This window comes from Scardinius erythrophthalmus, assembly GCF_964197995.2.
Source record: "Scardinius erythrophthalmus genome assembly, chromosome: 5".
Lineage (NCBI taxonomy): Eukaryota > Metazoa > Chordata > Actinopteri > Cypriniformes > Leuciscidae > Scardinius > Scardinius erythrophthalmus.
In genome coordinates, this window is record NC_138225.1 from 29,604,237 (window position 1) to 29,626,556 (window position 22,320).

The window sequence follows — 22,320 nt, forward strand, 5'->3', positions numbered from 1 at the left end:
AAAAAAGAAAGAGGAAATATTTGGTCCATGATCCAATCCTGAGATTGCGCCGAGAGGAAGGAGAGTTTCACCTGCTTATCAAGGAGTTGCGAAATTATCCCGAGCGATTCAAAATTTACCTCCGAATGTCAGTGGAACAGTTTGATGCTTTGCAAACGATTTTTTTTACTGGAGCCACATATTAAAGTGAAGACCACCAATTTCCGTGAACCAATCCATCCTGAACAGAGACTGACAGTAGCCTATGTCTAGGTATGGAGACACACACACACACGGCCGGCGGAGGCGCTGGGCAGACAGAACCGAACAGCTGGATTTTGTCATTCGCTTGTACGGTGTCTCTGAATTGTCAAAAAATTGTCTCTCAAAATACTGGCTGTGGATGCGAAAAACTCAGAAAATCGAACCCGATCCGAAATTTTTTATTACGGACGAAAGTTTCGTAGACAGTGTGCAAGCGTGATTGACATAACGTGAGGTCGATTTTTTTTTTTTACGTGCGAAAATTTCGGATGCTAATTTATCGGGCTTAAGTTTGTTTTGAGTTACTTTGGCCTTCAGTTATATTGTGTAAATTGTAAATTCTCAATTTAGGGGAAGTAGGGAGTCTGACGCCATTTCTTTTGCATATATGTTTATTCTATGTTTTGGGTTATGGAGTTAGGGAAGTTGTTATATTTTTCTTTTGATGTGTTTTTTTTTTTTTTTTTTTTTGCCCTAGACAGCCCTACCCGCAGCAAAGAAAATAAATGTTGTTTATTTAAGGTTTTAAATTATAGTCTTTTTCAACATCAAGTAATCCCTTGAAATGTGTTGGCACCATAAATCACACAAAACAGATTGAGATGTTAAATAAATGATTTAAAACAAAATCTCAGAGATCATAAATACAATAGTATCAACCAGTTAATTAGCCTAAATTCCAAGTTACTGTACCAGTTTTAGTTGCAATAGGCCAGTGAGTGACTTATTTGTCATAAGTTGAGAGTTCTAGATCTGTGATGTGATCTGCACTGTGGATTACCTAACTGACATGATTTAGATTTCACAAGTAAAATGCCTTGTCAGAGGATGAGCTCAGATGGGCATACTACATCGACTTTTCAAGAAAAAAAAACTTGAATTTCAGGTTTTGTTCTTGGTGTCTCAAAACAACTGTCAGTGTAAACATAACTGTCAGTAAATTCCTTTGAAGGATGTTGTGTTCACTGACATTTTGTCTACTGTTTGTTTTATGCAATTGCTTACACAATTGTCCTCTCTGAGACGTACGGACACTTGTTTTGATATGAAAGTCTTATTGGTCAATCATTAAAAGATGAGCTATATTTAAAAAGAAGGTAATTAGTTAAGAGAGCAAACAAAGTTTGAAAGAGGGTAGGAAAACAAGTTTAATGTATTATGTAAAGACTCTCTGCTATACTGTTCGCTCGATATACTATACTATGTTCTCTGCTATACTGTATTCAGGCCTGTGTTTCACTGAGCGTAAAATCAGTATGTGTCCTTGCTGACATCTATTGTTGTTCACTGAGTTGTCAGGGACAACTGCACTTTTGGACGACAGCCCGGACAGCAGCGCAAAACTTGTTTAGGCGGAATTTGGATGAGGTAATTAGTAATCTGGAGACAGATTTATGAGACTGTAAGCTCACCTCCTCAGTATGTAAACAAGCAGTAGTCCCAGTCCCACGTCATGTGTCAATATTGTAATCAATTTGCAGTTGGTAAAATAACTGATAACTTCTGTGTCATAATTTGAGGTTGTTTAACATTAATCTAATGCTAATTGCTCAGTCTATGTCACACTTTAATCTAGGGATTTTCACATTTTTCAGACCCAGTGATGACCCATTTTGACTATATCAGCCAATGCATTGTGGATATGTATTCAACATCTTTTTTTTGTTGACAGGATCGGGAGCTCTATTCAAATACATGAAATAATAATTAAGACACCAATAACATCTGAAGTAAAAAATATAATGCATGTATCATGTAGTGCATATATTTAACAATGTATTTACCATTTTAGTGCAATGTTCTTAAAGTGTGTTTTTTTATATATATTTTTTATAAACTATAACAAGATATGGGCACTGAAGGACTTTCCTGAGATACATGTAATGAAAGTTTGTTCACAAGCTGTTTTATTCATGTCTTTTCACAGTTGAAGATTGGGTAGAAGTTGTTTCAGCAAGTTGCCTATTTCAATGCCTTCTGAAGTTTATTCATGTATATTTCATTTCATGTTGTCATGACTCAGGTCACTATTAGTATCTATATGCAATCATAATGTATGAGTGGTAGAACCACATTTGACATAAAATGCCTATAAACAGAGGTCACGCTATATAACCACATACATGAAATTAACGTTTTAGGGAAAGTTATTTTTTTCAAAGTAATGCATTATAATATTGCGTTACTCCCTAAAAAAATAACTAATTGCATTAGTTACTTTTTATGGAAAGTAATATGTTAAGCTGTTTTCACAAGATTTCACAATGTCCTGACAGAAACCCATCAATATATGATCTGTTAGTCAGAAAGATTTTTAAGTTTCAGTATTTCAACAGCAATTCAGTTACTGAGAGCACTGTCCTTGGCTGGTTTTGGCTGGTATTTACTGAACCACAGGAAACAGTTTTCTTTAGAAGGCTGATACGTGTTCTGATAAATGATCTTTGGTAAACGTTCACAGTAACTGTAACCATAACCAATTACTCCATGTTATTTAAATGCAAAAGGGTTAATCGATAAATATAGCTTATGCTAACTGTTCAAGATTTTGTTGTGTTTTTAAGAAATTAATATCTTTATTCAGCAACTGTTCTTCAGCATTTATAATGTTACAAAATATTTATATTTCAAATAGCCTAAATGCTGTTCTTTTGTACTTTTATTCATCAAAGATTTCTGACAGTTTCCATATTAACTAACAATATTAAAATAAAAAAAAAGAAATGTTTCTCGATGACCGAATCAGCATAATGATTTCTGAAGGGCCATATAACACTGAAGACTCAAGTATGATGCTGAAATTTTGGGGGGGTCAATATGACAATTTTCACCTGAGATTTGGAGTCAGATTGCAAAAGCACTAGTCTACTTTTGTTTTTTGACCAAAGTTTGTAGGCTATGCCTGTATCTCATATTAAAGAAATCTAAATATCCTTTTAGATTCTACTTCTTAACAAACTTTTGGTTTCTTAATTTTAAAGGCCCATGAGTAACACATTGGTACACATTTTCAATGGTTGCATATTTTCTGAAGAACAAATAATGTTGAAACTAGAAATGTATTTCTTTTTTTTTTCTATAAACAATTAAACATTCCTGAGTGCCATAAATAGTAGCCTAGGCTATTTTTTTTTTTCCAAAATTTGTCCCTGTAACTGTAAAAGTATCTCAATATTCTTCTATATTCTCATTCTTAATAAACTTTTCTTTTGTAGGCCTAATCTTCATTTTAAAGGCCCTAGGCCTTTATGGTTAAATTATTGAATTATGTATATTATGTCTAAAATGATTGATTTTTACCCATTTTCATAGGCTATAGCTACACCAACGGATATAATTGTAAATATCAGCAACCTCTATACAAAACGATAAACTTAAAAGTTTTATTTATTTATTTATTGTTTGTCAGGAAGATACATAGATGGCATGGCATATTATTTGAGAGCACAATAACTGGACGTCTTTGAAATTTCATCCAAAAAAGCATTTAGACAATGGGTTTTTTGAACTATAGGCATATGTTGTTGCAACCATGTATAAATAAATGAAAAGTACAGATAAAGAGAACTTAGATGATTAGTATGGGCTGCTTTTTAATGCTTGAGACTTTATTTGGTTATTCTGTGTTTCAATAACGCGTCCAAGAATATGCTAAATTACTTAAATGAAAATGTTTTTCTTTATTTAAAGGAACATGCCGACTTTTTGGGACTTTAGCTTTTGACGAGTTTAGACGAGTTTGACAGTATATGGTATGATTCTTCGGCTAGCAGTTGTGGAAAAGACATAACGAGAAAGACTACATGTCGCCTATGTGACGTCACCCCATAAAGTTGACTTACCCGTGGTTTTCGCCAACCTCAACGATTTTGTCCTCTCCCTGAAAGAAGGCGGTGAAGTGCACCAAAGACACAGCCATGTTTAGCGGGGTCCGTGTGTGAGTGGTGGTGACGTTTCAAACGCGTCGAAAGCAGCGAAGAGTTGTAACGTTAGTCCACAAAGTGCTCTCACACAAGTCTAACCGTATCAAACTTCCACACGCTAAATTGTAGCATTCTTTACATGAAAAATTATATAAAAAATTCACAGACAACATATGTTCACATTCATGGCACAATTCAAACGGGACCAGAAAATAATTATTTTCTCCCATTCACTTGCATTGACGATTTTTCAACCTAGGTCCAGTGGGGTTAGCGGAAGGGGCGGGACTTACCAGCTCTACACTTAATATTAAAGATGTAATTGGGCCAGCCCAGTGTCAATCAAGAAAATAACCAATGGGCCGCTGATCTATGTGTTTAATGAAAAATGTAAAAAAAAACTAACGCTGACTTTTTTTTTTTTTTTTTTGACCAATGTATTACAACGGCACTAACCCAGCGCCGCCAGTTAAAGGTGGTATCAGCGATTTCAGGCCCAAACATAAATGATCACATTCATCTAATATTTCGCTAACTGCACGCCCCATAAGCATGCTGTCAAAAAAACGCGTCTCTCTAGGTAGCCTAGGCTCTGAGATCTGCACACAAAAACAGCTGTTTTCACCCGTTTTAGCCAAACACTCAAAACCCAAACAAATAGTGTTCCAACCAATCACCGACAGGGGCGGGTGTTGTGAGATTTGCGCGTGCAGCCGTCATAGGCAGCCGTGCACGAGCGCAAAACCTCACAACACCGGGGCGGTCGATGATTGGTTGGAACACTATTTATTTTGGTTTTGAGTGATGTTGATACCAACTGTTTTTGTGTGCAGATCTCAGAGCCTAGGCTACCTAGAGAGACGCGTTTTTTTGACAGCATGCTTATGGGGCGTGCAGCTAGCGAAATATTAGATGAATGTGATCATTTATGTTTGGGCCTGAAATCGCTGATACCACCTTTAAGCAAAACAAAACAAAACGAATGGGTCACCGATGTACGAGTTTTATGGGCCGTTAAGACAAAGACAAAAAAATTGCCTAGTATGTATCGGCCCAAAAAGCACGTCGGCCCACCGGGAATCTCCTAGCCTACATGCGTGGACGTCACACTTTAAATCCTACCTGTTGCTTTGACCATCCACTTGTTTAGCTGCTGGCGCATCAATTGACTTTTCCCTCTTTCTTTTTCTATTTTTAGTCCCGACAGCTTTTTTTCTTTATCTATCTTTTTCGACTCGTACCTTCAGCGCTCACGGCGCCCCCGCCTGCTCGCGATATTATCCCCCCCTCTCTATGTCAAAATTCTATGATGGAATCTTATGAATATCCTACTCTAGCCTGTTAGTCCTCTAAAAAGTTATATAAGATTGAGGAAATGCAGAAATTATTTAGAAACGCACAACAGCAGCTACGTATAGATTAAAAAAAAAAAAAAAAAAAACATCGCTTTGGCGCCCCCTGGTGCTGCGCCGCATATAGCGCATACCCACTTTTTGCGCCACTGCCCCCAGCCACTTACTTTCATGTATTTCGGAAGAAGTGGATGAATTCATGTGTTGTAAAAACAACAGATCCGATTCTCTGAACTGCGTCTGCGGCACAAATTAAAATGGCGGCGCCCATCGCGCATACAGCTCAACTAACGCGATCGTTATAAAGGTGTTTAAACCACAAAACACTTCCACTTGCATATATTTGACAATCGGAATATCAGATATTTCACGCCACAGCTAACACATGTGTGAATATTTAGAATTAAAAACCAGATCATCATTCATTGATGTTGTTGCTGCGGTGTGTCACGTGACAAGCAATGACGCGTCACCATAGAAACCATAAAGTGACACGTTCGCCTTGAAAAACTCACGCTGGGGGGTCAGCCAGAACATTTTTAACTTTCTTATCTATCTATCTACTCAAAAATTCAAACGCTTGCTTCGTGGAGGTTTGAATTGTTTTATCCAACTTATTTTTCAGGTAAGAATAGTGCGGCCATTTGTAATTTTACCATGTCTGGTGGTTTCCTGTCTCTTCCAGTTATTTTAAGCAGTAAAGTTACAAAACTCTCGTTATGCCGCTTGATATTGCAAACTGGTATTTCTTACCATATTATTTATTGTTATTCTTCTCGTTATTTCCCTATTTTTTCCCTATTCCGTACATTTTCACAAGATTTCACAATGTCCTGACAGAAACCCATCAATATATGATCTGTTAGTCAGAAAGATTTTTAAGTTTTAATATTTCAACTGCAATTCAGTTACTGAGAGCACTGTCCTTGCCTGGTTTTGGCTGGTATTTACTGAACCGAAACAGTTTTCTTTAGTTTTCTCCCTGACCACACCTGCTGTGTCTGGATACACTATGGTTTGAAAGTTTTTTAGCTTGTTCCAGCCTGTCACAGCCCTCCCTTTAGACAGTAAACAAAATGTCTCCCAAATTGCTCTACAATGCACCGATTGCACTCATTGCCCTCAGTGCAAAGTCTTAGAAGCACTATGCACATGAGCAAGGTTAAAAAAATAACAGGACGGTATGTGGCTCATTATTCCATCCCAATTTCAAGGAGCTGAAGTGTTATTCTTATAGCCTACTGTATATCTTGATCACATTGGAAGTTTCCCCCATTTGGACAGGATTCCGTAGAGCTGCGCTTGCATAGACTTGCAATTTGTAGACTACCTGTACAGGGGTGCATATCTTGTATCAGTTTCTGTTCATAAATTGTGTCATTCAGTGATCATTAGTCACATATATTGTAAAGGTACAAATGTAGACATATTTGATTAATTTTACTCAGTTCAAAATCAGAAATAGCCTTTTGCTACACTCATTCACCAGTTATCTCACAAGAAAACACTAACTGCTTAAACTATACAGTGAAAATACAGCAGTGAAAGCCAATGTTGCTGTTCAAATTGGATGAAGAGGCAATGGAAGAGAAAAGAAAGATGAAAAGGAATGATGTAAAAAAAACAGGAGCCTATATGAGTGTGGATTAGAACCCTGAACCTCTGACACGCTTGGTAAAAGTTCTGCCACTGGACCAGTTAAATACACCTGTGAAATACACCACGTGAAAATTATCTCCACTAGCAACATTAGACCTCAGTAAACGAAAAGTTAAACCCAATGTAGCCTACTATTTAAATATTAATAATTAAATATTATTACGATTGCTGGACATCGTAATGTTATTGTACACACATCTGATTTATGACAATGCTCTTTCAAGAATACACCCCCCCCCCCACACACACACACACACACACACACACACAGACACACTTTTTAAACAAACTTACGCCACTGGAAAGGGCATAGGTTGGGCCCTGGTAACAGTTTGAGTTTTGGTAATATAAGCAAGTTTGTCATTATAATGTTTTTGTTATTGTGCTTTTCATTAAGAATAATCTTAAACCCATCATTCAAGCAAATGCTGCCCGAAACCCACCCCCTGGTGATACCGGTATTACCGGTTAGGTGTCATCACACCTCGGGTAACTAGTAGGAAAATTTCCTCATCATCACATCCCTAATTCAAGTGTATGCATGGCACAGTCTAACCAGATTGACTTGTCTAGGACTGCAGTAGCTTTGACACTTTTTATCTTTCAGAAAGTCTGTGTAAATAGTGCTGTGCTATAGCCAGCAGAATCAAAACAGAATGAATGGATACAGACCGATTGCAGATATTAAGTTGGGCAAGCTACAAAATCCTTTCAAATACCCTTTCCTTGCCTTAATAACGAGTTTCTTTAAATAGTTACTTTCTTTTTAAATGAAACAACTAAAGAGTGATACAACTAAAAAAAACTGACATCAGGGAGGGTTTAGTAAGGCTCCTGTGCAACATGGTGGTCAGTATGCGTCATTTCTGTCAGGACCACTATCGTCAAATACGATTGACAGTTAGCATACAGTTAGGATTGGTGGTGGTAAGACCTATAAGACCTTATGTAGCCCCGCCCCTTTTCAGAGCTGCGTTCCGGTCTGTATTTTCACAGCGATCTTGCGTATTTATGAATGAACGGCTCGTTTTAAAATCTGATGTGAGCTTGACTCACATGACCTGCCAGAACTTACGCTATACGCTTGATAACTACAATGAATAAATTTGAATGCATAAAAGGTGTAGCCTACATCAGTGGTTCCCAATCCTGGTCCTGGGGACCCACAGCTCTGCACATTTTATATGTCTCCTTTATCAGACACACCCAGTTCAGTTCATTAGAGCTCTTTCCTAACGAGCTGATGATCTGAATCATGTGTGTTAAATGAGGGAGACACATTAACTGTGCAGAGCTGTGGGTCCCCAGGACCAGGATTGGGAACCACTGGCCTATATAATGAAGATTATTTGACATTTAGAAATTATTTTGACATTTGATCCACAGTGTGACTAATTCATTATTAGATGTGTAAGACCGCACACATAAAAGTTAATATTATGTAGGCTAGATTTATTTTTTATTAATTTGTTTTTTTTTTCTCAACAGCTGTAGCCTATTGAAGATATTACTGCCGAATTTCTATATCTGCTGAACACGTAATTTTGAGGTAAACTACACTTTCTATTTGTTTTATTTTTTCCCCCATTTATGCAGAAATTTGGCACAGTCTATAAAATTGTTAGTCTTAATACAATTTTTCCATTCAAGTAAACATTCTGTCACAATCAATGGAAAAATCTAGAAATTAAGTCAAAAGAATTCTCATGTTCTAAATAATTTCAGAATATGTATGGCCCAATTGTAAATACAAAAAAATATAAATCTTTCAATATAATGATTGTGTTTAGATTAATTAGTCCCTAATCAGCATCATTGGTAACAGATTTCTTTTATGAATCATACTACTAAGCAAGTCACCCTGCCCGTTCCTGGAGCCTGAGCCTTAATCATGCTTTATGTTAACTCAAAATGAAACTCCTCTCCTACCACTGGCCATATCACTTTAGAGATTAGCCAAAATACTTCTAAAATGTTACACACAGGCCCACTTTTAAACCAAAAGCCTTAATAGTGGGTGATGAAGTTTCAAAAATACATCAATGTGAGAGAAAGGGAAGAAGGGGGAAAAAAAATGAAGAACCTGTTCTATAATAGAGAGGAACAGCACAGGAATGCAGTGTGAAGGGGTGTGAGCATATATGAATAATACAGGGAGGGATCGAGGGAGTTAATGTGGTGTATAGGTGAGTGTGTGTGTGTGAGATAAAGAAGTGTGTAAGGGGGCAGGCCATGAAGGGCTGGTCCTGGTCCATCGTGGCTATAAGAGCAGAGCCCTGGCCTTCACATGAGTATACGTCTTTGAGGACATACAGGTTTTTTTCACACAGTCAGAGGAAGACATCCACAACCGGCTGAAAGATGGGTTGGCAGAAGGTCATGCTGGATAAGCTTGCACACACTTTCCATATCCGCAACAAGCTGCTGCGCCAGGGATTGGCTGAGTGCTTGGGAACTCTCATCCTGGTGGTGGGTATTTCTCCTTAATCATAATTTAGTCACTTAATCACAACACCAGTAGTAATAGCATCAAAGATGAGGTCGGTAGAAGTTAATAGAAATGCACTTAGTCATATGGTCTGAAACAGCATGTTTATGTCTCACATAATCTGTAATAAAAGTCAAAAATAAGATTTATTTTTTAGTGCAATGTTACATGTAGAACATCAGCTGTGGAATTGCACACTCTTGCTCTTCTCACTCAGATTGATGAAAAAGTCAGGGTCTAATGGGCACTTTAGCACATGCAAGAACTCACATTTTCCTTAAGCAATTGACTGAATGATAGATTAATGCAAATTAGCATTTAAATCTGTACTATAGTGCACACAGTGGTGTGGAATCTTACACAGATCTTACATTAGCATGTTTTAGTTGGTCATCAGTCCAAAAGACAGTTAAAAATGTACTCAAAAATGAAAATTCCGTTCAAATTGAAAAGTAAAAAAAAAAAAGTCATCCAAACCTGTGAGTTTCTTCTGTGGAACACAAAATAACTATTTTTTTCTATACAATGAAAGTCAATGGGGTTGTTTTGGATCCCTCTGACTTTCATTGTGTGAAAAAAAAAAAGAATTTCTTTTTTTTTTTTTTTTACAATACACGGTGAACCAATAAAGGAAGTGTACTGCATTGTATTTTATTGAAAATACATATGAATGATAAATATGCCCTGAGGAACTATGCTTAAAGGAAGTCATTTGCAAATAAACAAGAAAGAAGGGTAGATATAATCTTAGTCCTGTTCGTGAGAAAAACATATGCTCTTGACATGCATGATAAACAGCAAAAAAAGTACTTGAACATCCTCTAATTTAGTGGCAATTTTCTCTGTGACAAACAGCGCACATAAGAACTAAGTAATGCAGCCTGTATCAGGAAAGAAGCGCATACCAAAGCTTTCGATGAATAGCACTTGTTTCATCACTTCCATTAAAATACCACAATCCACACGTGAGAAACAACATATGTTGAGGTTTAATGTGTGAATTTGCCACACCAATAACAAGGATTAATTTTTTTTCTTATCCTAAACATGTAAAATCTATATTTTGGAAAGGTTTGACATTAATGCAACCATATTTAGTGGCTAGATATTTAGATATTCACCAGGATGAAAACATATTATTAACTTGACAGACCCACAATTCCCCACCAGTTTACAGTTAGAAATGTTCTCAAACATTGTGATAAACAGGATGTCTGGTAAATGCACCACACGTTGCAGACTACAACGATGAAACCGCCGCTGTAAGAGATCAGGGCTGTGTGTGAATGACAGTCACATGAGGGGTATGAAATATGACTCTTGTTAAAGAGCACATTGACACCAAACTGCTGCTACAAAATGCTCTCAAGGCAATTGTGATTTTACAAGCACTTTGGTAAAAACTTATTTCAGGAATTACACTCATAGTTTGCTTTTAAGGTGGTCCGGGGTTATATGAGAGATAATACTTGAATAGAGAGGTCATGCGATAACTGGAACACTCACCAGGTGTGATGTTTGCTGTGTGGCAAAAGGTATTCGATGTGCAAGTTACTTTGAACGCGGTCTTTGTCTGTGAAGGTCAGAATTGTAATGTTGACTTTATCTGCAAACGTTCTTCCCAGATCAGAAACAGGAACCATTTCTCTTTGGTTAGACAATAGGCTTACTGTAAAGAAAAAAAATGTAAAATAAAAATGAATAACACAAGGAAATGTATTAGCATTACCCAAAAGGAAATACGTTTGGGGCCACGCTTAGGTGATAAATTGGTTTTGTGAAATGCCATTTTTTTAGGCCTGTGTTGGAGATTTAAACTTATGAAAGCTCTTCAATGCTTCCTGGCAATTACACTATGAGTCTGATAATTTGATATATAATGCCACAGGTTTTTATTCACACTGAGGTGACCTGTCAAATGGAAACTTCAGCCACAAGTCTGAACAGCAACTCGTAATTGCTTTTTGTCAGAAAGGACTTGTAATGACCTGTCTGAAATGTTCTATGTGAAAATGTGCAGACCAAAGTCACTATAGATTTGTAGTGTTTCAACAAAAGGGAATACTTATTTTATTTTTAGCAGAGTTTGAAACTGCAACCTGCTATTCTCATCACCAGTTTAAAGTATATGTTGTGGCTCACAATTTGAATGCTTTGAAAGGCCTACTCTTAGATGGTAAAATGATTATTCATAGTGCTGAAAGAAATGGCACGCTTGAAACAATGTGTGGTTTCTCAAACTGTAATTAACGCATGTTCTTATTTCACATCATTCACAGATGTTTGGCTGTGGTGCAGTGGCTCAAGTGATACTAAGTGAAGGATCTCACGGACGCTTTCTCACTATAAACCTTGCTTTTGCGTTTGCCGCTACCCTTGGAATCTTGGTTTGCGGCCAGGTGTCAGGTATAGCCAAACTCCTCTAAAATTGCATCTTAAGCTGTTGTTGTGCATGGTTATAAAAACAGGACTAAGTTTTTATAAAAGATTCTTTGTGGATGAACTTTTTGGATGAGAGAACTTTTTATTTTTTCACCTTAGGCGGACATTTAAATCCAGCAGTTACATTTGCTCTCTGCCTCTTGGGACGTGAAAAATGGAGAAAGTTCCCTGTGTACTTTCTGTTTCAAACAATTGGATCCTTCTTGGGTGCCGCAGTTATCTTTGCTGAGTACCATGGTACATGTTACGCAATATTAATCTTCTTTCTTTTCAAAAGTGTATATCATGTTTATCTTTTCTGACACTTTATTTATTTTTTATTTTTTTAGATGCAATGTATGAGTATGCTGGAGAATCAAATCTGTTGCTTGTAACTGGGCCAAAAGCCACTGCTGGGATTTTTGCTACATACCCCAGCCCTCATCTCACCATCTTAAATGGATTCTTTGACCAGGTCAGTAACTGCAGCTTGTAACTAACTTGAACGAATTATAAAATCTCTCATTAAACCATCAAAGACATCCTCTGTAATGACTACATTTTTATTCGTAAATATTTCAATTATGTTGTTTTTATTTAATTACAGACCACGACTATGAACTTACATGTCTTTAAAAATGATGAAAATAGAATATTTGATGTAAATTAGTCTATTACCTAAGGGCACATAGTGAAGGTAAAAATAAACAAATACAAGGAAAAGTTTTTTCAAGCAAAACATTTTTTTTACCATCCCCATGTTTCAGTAGGACAGGGGTGTCCAAACTCAGTCCTGGAGGACCACTGTCTTGCAGAGTTTAGCTCCAACTTGTCTCAACACTCCTGCTTGGAAGTTTGTAGTGAGACCTTGATTAGCTGGTTCAGGTGTGTTTAATAGGGGTTGGAGCTAAACTTTGCAGGACACTGACCCTCCAGGAGCAGGATTGACACCCCTGCCTTAGGGGGTTCTGTAAAGTATAATGAATATATTATTTTTTTGTACATAAACCATAAATATAACCATCTTCCCAGGTGATAGGCACTGCATCTCTTATTGTCTGCATCCTGGCCATTGTGGACCCCTACAACAACCCGATCCCCCAAGGTCTTGAGGCCTTCACGGTGGGGTTCAGCATTCTTGTCATTGGACTCTCCATGGGCTTCAATTCTGGTTATGCAGTTAACCCAGCTAGGGATTTCGGGCCTCGTCTTTTCACCGCCATGGCTGGTTGGGGTGGTGAAGTCTTTACGTAAGTGTATACATTTAATTCCTATAACATGAACATATGTACTTTGCAACGCTTTTCAAGTTTTTGCTTCTGTCATTAAAAACTGAGACTTTCTATTTTGTTTTCCAAAAGTACCAGACAGTGTTGGTTTTTGGTGCCCATCTTCGCCCCCTTCCTGGGATCCGTTATTGGTGTGATTGTGTACCAGCTAATGGTGGGGTGGCACGTGGAGGGAGAGGCACGGGAGAAGAAGAATAAAGCTAGGGAGGAGTCTTTGAAACTTAATGACGTCACCAGCAAGGAATGATCTGCGTGAATTCCATCAGCCCTCTGTACCATAAATCCACATAAGCTTTCTGCTTATGAGTCTCTGGGTTCAGTGAACATGTCTTGTACCACACAAGACTCCCTCTTCTGTTTCAGAGCGGATTCTGATTGTCTTGCAGGACATCAAATGGACTTTAAATGCTGAACATTTCTAGATTTCAAACTTTTGTTAATTGCTCCATCAAACATTGTTGTTATTCATTTTTTTTTTTATAACAATGATTCTTTTTTTTTTCACACATCCTCCAGAAGGGAAAAAGGTGTTTCTTTAGCAACACGAATTATATTAATTCACTGTTTTGAAAAGTTAGTAACAATGTTGTGTAGTTCATCTAGTAGCAGCTCTACTAAAAACAGGTACAATACTTAGCTTTCCTTCTTTTTTTACATTTTTCAGTGTAAATATTTTTTATTCTCATCTTCATTTAAAGCAGAATTTTTTGCTATTACATTTTAGGGGATTGCAACTTAATGTATGCATTTTAGGAAACATGTTACAGTCGATAGTGTAATAATCCTGACAATTGCATCATGACATTGCAGTCTTTAGACTAGTGTCATCATCCTCATGCCCTCACTATCACCCTCACTATCAGTTTAGTTTCCTAACCAATGTAATTGTGATTGAATGTTTTAAAGCAATTTATTGTTATATTAATAAAGGTTTTTGTTTTAAAAGAAGTCTCACACTGTGAAGTTTTGTCATTTTTATGTTTAGTTGAAACCACCCTTTGTCGTTCCTTTGTCTTTAGGGATGTGCTCATTCATGTACTCCTCCAGGGGTTGTTGGTGTTAATCTATAGTTCAAAAAATGCCAAAGCCAGTCATTATCAAAAACGTTGCAAGATGAATTAAACAAGCCTAAGGCCTTATGACACAATAGGCATGGACCACTGGAGTCTTAAAGTATACAAAAGAGAACATTACCAGTCTCTCAGGTTCACATTCATATTGAGTTTATTGGGAGAACATCTGGGTGTGTGCAAGTTAAAATATAATACATTCCACCTTCAAGAAAGAAAACAACCTTTAAAAGTGAACTAGTAGACTACAATAGCTTCAACCAAGCCACAACATGCAGGTTAAAGTTCTCAGACCTCAATTATATTATCATCCCTGCTTTATTTCCCAGATCCCTACAAAAACAAATTGTTGCTAACAACACAGGGTTGTTGACAGAGTAATAACTCACTTTAGTTACATTTCTAAAAGCAATTTCAAAACAAAAGAAGACCAGCCTTCTCTACACTTTAAATTGGTGCATTAATTCAAGCTTGTGGATTGATGTGTCACATTGTGGTTAAGGGAATGAGGAGGATTCAGGCACAGTGTTCTATGGGCTTTTTATTTCATTTTAAAAACAAATTAAAAACTTACAAACCAAGGCACATTATGGGAAGGACTGCAACATGGGTAACACTACACACTGGAACATTAGACGACAAACTGGCACAATAATGCAGAGAGAATATATAGGAAAGCAAATGAGAAGGGTAACGTGGCAAATTAACTAATAACAAGATAACAGGTGGAGTCACATTAGACAGGGAAGCACATGGCACATAGAAACAAATGTAAGGGAAGCCATGTGCCTCACACCAAACATCATGACAATACAGGAGCACAGCCAATGAAAACTCACAAAAACAAAAACATACACGACCAAAAGCACATGCTGAGGGAACAAACACTCAAGCCATCTACTCACAACAGAAGACAAAACATGGAGCATGAATGTCTGGAGCTCGACCCTGAACCGAAACCTAACTAGGAGTGCTGGAATCAGAAGGACAAGATGATACAAGATTGTCAGGAACTCAAGTGATTTGAGTGTGATTACTACCATTCGAAAGTTTATGGCTTACTTTTTTGAAAGAAGTGCCTTATTCTCACCAAGACTGCATTTCAGTAAAAACTGTATTAATTTGAAACATTATTGCAATTTAAAATGACTGTTTTCTATTGTAATATATTTTATAATATATTTTTATTCATTCCTGTGATGGAAAAGCTGAATTACTCCAGTCTTCAGTGTCATCCTTCAGAAATTATTCCAACATTTCTTATTATTATCAATGTTGAAAACAGTTGTGCTGTGTAATATTGTTGTGGAAACATATGTTTTTCAAGATAGTATCCATTTCTTTTTTTATTCTTTTTTTTTTTAAATAAACGGTATGTAAACCTGAACTTTATTAATCATCCACATATAGGCTACATGTTTTTTTTTTATATATATACATACATTCAAGTCAGATATATCAGGTAATCTTCTCAGCCAGCTCATATTGCACCCTTACAAAACCCTCTCTTTTGAGTAAATATGACTCCCTTGCCATTGCGTCCTTTTTCTCCTTTGGGTACATTAGCACAGATTGCTTCTTTGTGCCCGAGGCACTTTCAGATACTGGTTTCATTTTTCAGCGTAAAAGACCACTTCCCTGCGACAGCTCCTGTCTTAATTTCCTCTCAAACAAGTTTGGAAACAAGATGTGGGAAACAAACAAGTTTGGATACAAGAGGATGGTAACAAGTTAAACAAGTACCATGACAAAAATCTGCGCCCTGTTTAGACTCCATAAAGCTTATCTTATTGGCTTAGAGCCCACACACCTGCATGGAGGTCTCCGAATACGAGTTTCATGTTGGGTACGGCACGGGCAAACTTGCGTTTAGGGAATGCATGCCAACTTTAATGAGGCGTGAAATCTGCCGTTTTTTTTCTGGGCTTTCACCATGTTTGGATTGTTTTATGAACATTTTGCTTGATAACATAAAGTATTGTCCTTGGGTGTGGGGTTCTTACGTAAACAGGAATCTACTTAGCAATTACAGTGTAGGCCTATGTCCTAGTCCGAATAAATACAGAGCCACACATTTCCCATGATGGCTGCATGGCATGGGAAATGCAGAAAGAGTTTGTTTTTTGGTTTCTAGTTTGGTAAAATGATCTAAACAATAAATGATCTTCTTTCTGCAGCTTAAGACTGTTTTGTAACCTGAGACAGCGTAGACCTCTACTAAGAACGTGAGTGGTTCTAATAAAACGCCCAATGGGACGATGCCTCGTCTTTTTTTCTTTTTCTTTTTCTTTTTTTTCCGCAGAAACTTGTAATTTATGTGAAAATCCTCTTGAAAGACTCCACAGCTGGAGCTATAATCACTGGCCTCAGTACCACATGCGATGTCCAAAAGAACATTATGTCTTTTCATCTTTACACTATGTGTGTATTTTGTGAGGGATTATATATTTTTAATTTTTTACCTTGGTGAAACAGTAGGCTATGTTTTAGAGTGTACCTCTACAATATTCTCAAACAAACGTGAGCTTTCAATGCAAAATGTACAGGTCATGATTTAGTTGCACTCTTTGAGGTCCACAAGTACTTGTAAAGCACATTCCCAAGTTTACTATGTTGTTTCCTGTTGTGATGCACCAAAAGTGCCTGAAGAAATGCTTTGTAAAGGGTCACTGCTTCTTCAGCTGGGAGCTAAAACATCACAGCTCCCAGATACCTTTAAGATGCTGCCAACCCATATGCCGCCCACATGTGGAAAAACAAGCTGAGAGGAATCCATACTGATAACACTTTTTTCAGATGTTTTCCAAAGCAGTTGCGATCAGATAGTAACACCTGATTTGAAATCTCTGGTGTTTTATTTTTTAGCAGGAGCGCTGTGTCATTTTTCAGTAGGCCTATAGCTGATTAAAGCATTGATACAACAAAAATAATAATAATAAATAATATAGCATACTTTAGCCAATAATAATCAAAATGATGTGAATTGTATCCCGCACAAGATGATTTAAAACATGTCTAAATGACTCAAATTTTCAGTGTGCACAACCACTGAGTACCTTACAACAACAAAAAGGCAGAAATCTTCTCCTTTTCTTCTCAGATACATCAAAATAATTTGTCAGATTGCCTTTGAAGGATTTGCTTATCCTCTGGTAACATGACAATTATTTTATACAAACAAGGTCCTTTGGTGTAAGGGTAACAGTTCAGTTCATTTTCCTCCACAAGACATGGTTTATCTGTTACAAATATGACCACCTTTTCATAGTTTAAATGATCTACAAGACAACTGTTGTCAGCAATGTTGATCTGACTATCATATTGTATGTTGGCCTTATGGCTTTTCAGATTTTGTGGCTTTAACTTTGTTCTAATGTGAGCAATGCCTCTTTTTCATTTATGACCTTTAGTGTTCATCCTCAAACAATAACCTATTGTTGTTTCAGAGTTCCTTAGAAAAAAGGGGGAAAAAAAGATGACCACAAATCAAAACGTTCCTACATGATAATTAAGATGCACTTTTACTGTACATTCCGTACAAAACAGAGCATCATTTATATGCTCTGCACACAGTGTTTTGCCTATTTGACTTTGTTAAGGGACTTTAGCCAAATTAAACAAATCTTTTGTAAGGAATTATCTGATCATCACTCATTATTTCAGCTCCCAGGTGCATAATGAAGCAAACTACGTGCAGTTGGTGCACATGACAATTATGACTAATTTCCATAACTGCGTGCTTCTTGGAGGACAGAAAAGGTTGTGATCGGAGATACAAATGCGCAGCCAATGAAAAGAGGGCGGCAGAAACAGATAGGAGCTCAATCATGCTCAATCAGTGAATCGGGTGTGGACATCCTCTTTTATCGTGATAGGTATCATATGGGAGAGCCTCTGCTTACAATTACATGCATTTCCCATGGCCCTGTCTCATGTGTGTAACGTATATGATACCTATATTTGAGAGCAGAGAGCTTGTGCTCTACAGTATGTTGCACTTTTTGAATTCTGCAACACATTTGTTGGGAAACAGATGAAGGATTCTTTATAAATACTGGTATTTCAGGGACAGTTGTCACAGGGACTAAAACACTCAAGATTGTAGCTGTTGCGTTTTTTGTTTATTTGCATAGGACACTAAATTGAAATCTAAAGCAATGATAACCAAACAGTGGATATGTAAGATATACATTCAATGGTATAATGCATAATGATGGCCATTTTAAGATATCTTTTCTCTGGAAGGTGTCTGCATCTGTCATGGTTCAACAATGACCTGGCCACAATCCAAATATATCTATAGTATTTGTTGTAACAAAATGATAATGATAATAAAACAAAACCAACCAAACACACACAAACATACAACATTATTATTATTTTTTAATTTTTTATGCAACCTGCTCAAATAACACCTGCTTTCAAAAAGCTATCACACCTTATCACTTGCCCAGACAAGTCTTCCACTTCTTGGTGGTTATTTTGTCCTCTTATCTTATAAAGTTTTAAATAAATACAACTCAACCAAAAATTGTTATGTGACTGTTGCCAATGTGCTTAAATGCATAACAAACCATACAACTAAAACACAGTGCCAGAGTACCTCGGCATTGCGGTGGAATGCAGCTTTCACATACTCTATAGGCCGTATCTCTGTAAGCTGCAAAGGTTTAAAATCCTTTTAGAGGAATTTATTTAGAAAAACATTACCCTGTAAAGAGGTAAATAGTTTTTATTGTATGTTTTGTAGAATTTTTGTTGTTGTTTACCCATCACAACTGCCTAACCCGAACCCTTACCCTAACCTACCCTTAACCCAATTATAACCTTATCCCTAAAACCAAGTCTCCACCCTCAAACAGGCCTTTAAAGGGGTCTCAGAAAGTGAGGACCGGCCAAAATGTCCTCACTTTACTCTCTTTGTCCTCACTCCAATGGTCTAAAACTCAAACTGGTCCTCACAAAGATAGTTGTACAAGTACACACACACACACACACACACACATTACAATCCCTAACGATTCAGCACAGCACTGGCCTTGAACGATTCAGCACTACCACAGTACATGTTGAAGAAATCTTCTTAGGTGGATCTTCGCAACAAAACGACACATCGTCAGTTGTGTACCACCGTCTCATTGGATGTTTCGATCTTTTATCACAGGACACCCTCAGCAGAGGCAGGCCCACCACAAGCTGATCAGTCCTGGGTGTCTGATCTGCATGGCTGGTAATTTGGTGGCCCACACCGTATCCTTTCGTTCCAGCCACAGCCAGTGACTACTTCCTTCGGCAACAGTGGCAAGTTCCTTAATTAGGCCTACTTTCCGCTGGGCCTGGCCTCCGATACCCACTTCCTTCAGCAGCCTTATGATGGAACCGGCCCACCTGGACGCACCCTCACCTTCCTGCCCTGATTGTCATAATTCAGGGGCGGAAGCAATATGCAAGTAAACTCTTTTATTGTTGGTCAGAATACACAGCAAAAACACACGGGTCGGCTGGTGGTGCAGGGACTTGATGGTCAGCGTGAAGGTGAAGACAGGTGACGGTGAATCCAGTGAAGTGAACATCCAACACGACGAACACCACGAAGACACCGAACAGGACACGATCAGGAACTGGAACAGGAACTGGAAGAGCTGACGACGACAAAACACTGAGGACACCAAAACCAACGATCTGACAGGGAAAGGAGAGTGCGATGAGTTTATATAGCAGAGATGATTAATGGTAGCTGATGAGGGGAATGAGATCAGGTGGAGTGCTGATCAACTGAACGAGCAGCCACGCCCACTCACACACACCCACACACACAAAACAACAAATACACGAGACACGAAGAAACCAGTGAATTCATGAACCGTGACAGTACCCCCTCTCCTAGGAACGCCTCCTGGCGTCCCCAGACTCCCTTACCTGTCGATTGTAATCATCGATAAGAGAGTGATCCAGGATGTCTCTGGCAGGAACCCAACTCCTCTCCTCCGGACCGTAACCCTCCCAGTCCACCAAGTACTGGAATCCGCGTCCCCTCCGCCTTGAGTCCAGAATGCGATTAACCGAATACGTAGGTTCCCCTTCTACGAGACGCCGTGGGGGGGGGAACCGGGACGGGCGGATTAAACTGAGAACGAAACACGGGCTTGATTTTGGAAACATGGAAGACGGAATGAATCCTCCTGTACACTGGAGGGAGTTTGAGGCGGACTGCCACCGGGCTAATAATTTTAGTGACAGTGAATGGGCCAATAAATTTGGGAGCTAGCTTATTAGAGACGGAGCGGAGAGGAATGTTCTTAGTAGAAAGCCACACTTTTTGACCAACGACGTATGCGGGAGGCTTAGACCGGTGGCGATCGGCTTTAGCCTTGGTGCGCGCTCCCGCTTGGAGTAGAGTCTCGCGGGCTCTAGTCCAAGTGTGGCGACACCTCTGGACAAAGGCGTGAGCAGAGGGGGCCGCGACTTCGGATTCCAGACTAGGAAAAATTGGTGGCTGGTAACCTAGACTACACTCAAACGGCGATAGGCCCGTAGATGATACTGGTAACGAATTGTGGGCGTACTCCACCATTGACAGTCGTTGGCTCCATGAGGAAGGATTCTTGGAGACCAAACATCGCAACGTTCTCTCCAAATCCTGGTTGGCTCTCTCAGTTTGGCCATTGCTCTGGGGATGAAACCCTGAGGACAGACTAACAGTCGCACCCAGTAATCTACAAAATTCTTGCCAAAATTTGGACACAAATTGGGGTCCTCTGTCGGAGACCACGTCTGTCGGGAGGCCATGTAGCCGAAAGACGTGGTCAACGACTGTTACCGCTGTCTCCTTGGCTGAGGGTAATTTGGGCAAGGGAATGAAATGGACCGCCTTCGAGAATCGGTCCACCACGGTCAAAACTACCGTGTTACCCTGAGAGGGTGGGAGGGCGGTGATAAAATCTAGAGCGATGTGGGACCAGGGTCTCGAAGGGATCGGCAGCGGTTGAAGGAGCCCATCTGGGGGTCGATTGGAAGTCTTACCAGTGGCACAAACTGAGCAAGCCAAAACAAAACTGTGAACGTCACGAGCCATACGTGGCCACCAAAATCGTTGCTTAACTAAAGACGTGGTACGACTGACTCCTGGATGACAAGCCACATTGGAACAATGACCCCACTGAATGACGTTGGACCGTAATTGCTCTGGCACAAATAACCGGTTCGGTGGACAACCGGGCGGAGGCGTTACCCCTTCTAAGGCCGTTCTGACCTTCGATTCGACCTCCCATGAGAGTGTGGAGACAATTAGGGACTCCGGAAAAATGCACTCGGGAGTAGACGGGCGATCGGAATGGTCAAAAATACGTGACAAAGAATCGGGCTTGATGTTTTTGGAGCCCGGGCGGTACGAGAGAGTAAAGTCAAAACGTCCGGAAAAAAGTGCCCACCGAGCCTGCCTAGAGTTCAATCTTTTAGCGGTTCTAATGTATTCCAGATTCTTATGATCGGTCCATACGATAAAAGGTACCACCGACCCTTCTAACCAGTGACGCCACTCTTCCAATGCTAACTTGACTGCCAACAACTCTCTGTTACCAATATCATAATTACGTTCGGCAGGGGACAAACGATGAGACAAAAATGCGCACGGATGCATTCTGTCGTCTGTAGGAGAACGTTGGGATAACACTGCACCTACCCCCACCTCTGACGCGTCGACCTCCATCATGAACTGACGTGATGGATCAGGGGTAACTAGGATGGGGGCTGAAACAAAGCGGCCTTTCAGTTTGGCAAACGCAGCCTCGGCTGCGTCTGACCACCTGAACGTAGTTCTGGGGGAGGTCAAGGCGGTCAGAGGTGAGGCTAGTTGGCTGAAATTGCGAATGAACC

The 22,320-nt window shown here is 38.9% G+C and overlaps 1 protein-coding gene across 1 annotated transcript; it reads left to right on the forward strand.

Annotated features, from left to right (window-relative positions):
- The first annotated feature begins 8,427 nt into the window (after positions 1-8,427).
- aqp3a (aquaporin 3a) lies at positions 8,428-14,323 on the forward strand. Its single transcript, XM_081365372.1, has 8 exons — positions 8,428-8,587; positions 8,666-8,726; positions 9,508-9,646; positions 11,945-12,071; positions 12,207-12,344; positions 12,437-12,561; positions 13,119-13,336; positions 13,448-14,323. The coding sequence occupies exons 3-8, from the start codon at positions 9,539-9,541 to the stop codon at positions 13,620-13,622; spliced, it is 891 nt and encodes a 296-aa protein (XP_081221498.1). The 5' UTR covers positions 8,428-8,587; positions 8,666-8,726; positions 9,508-9,538; the 3' UTR covers positions 13,623-14,323.
- The last annotated feature ends 7,997 nt before the right edge of the window (positions 14,324-22,320 follow it).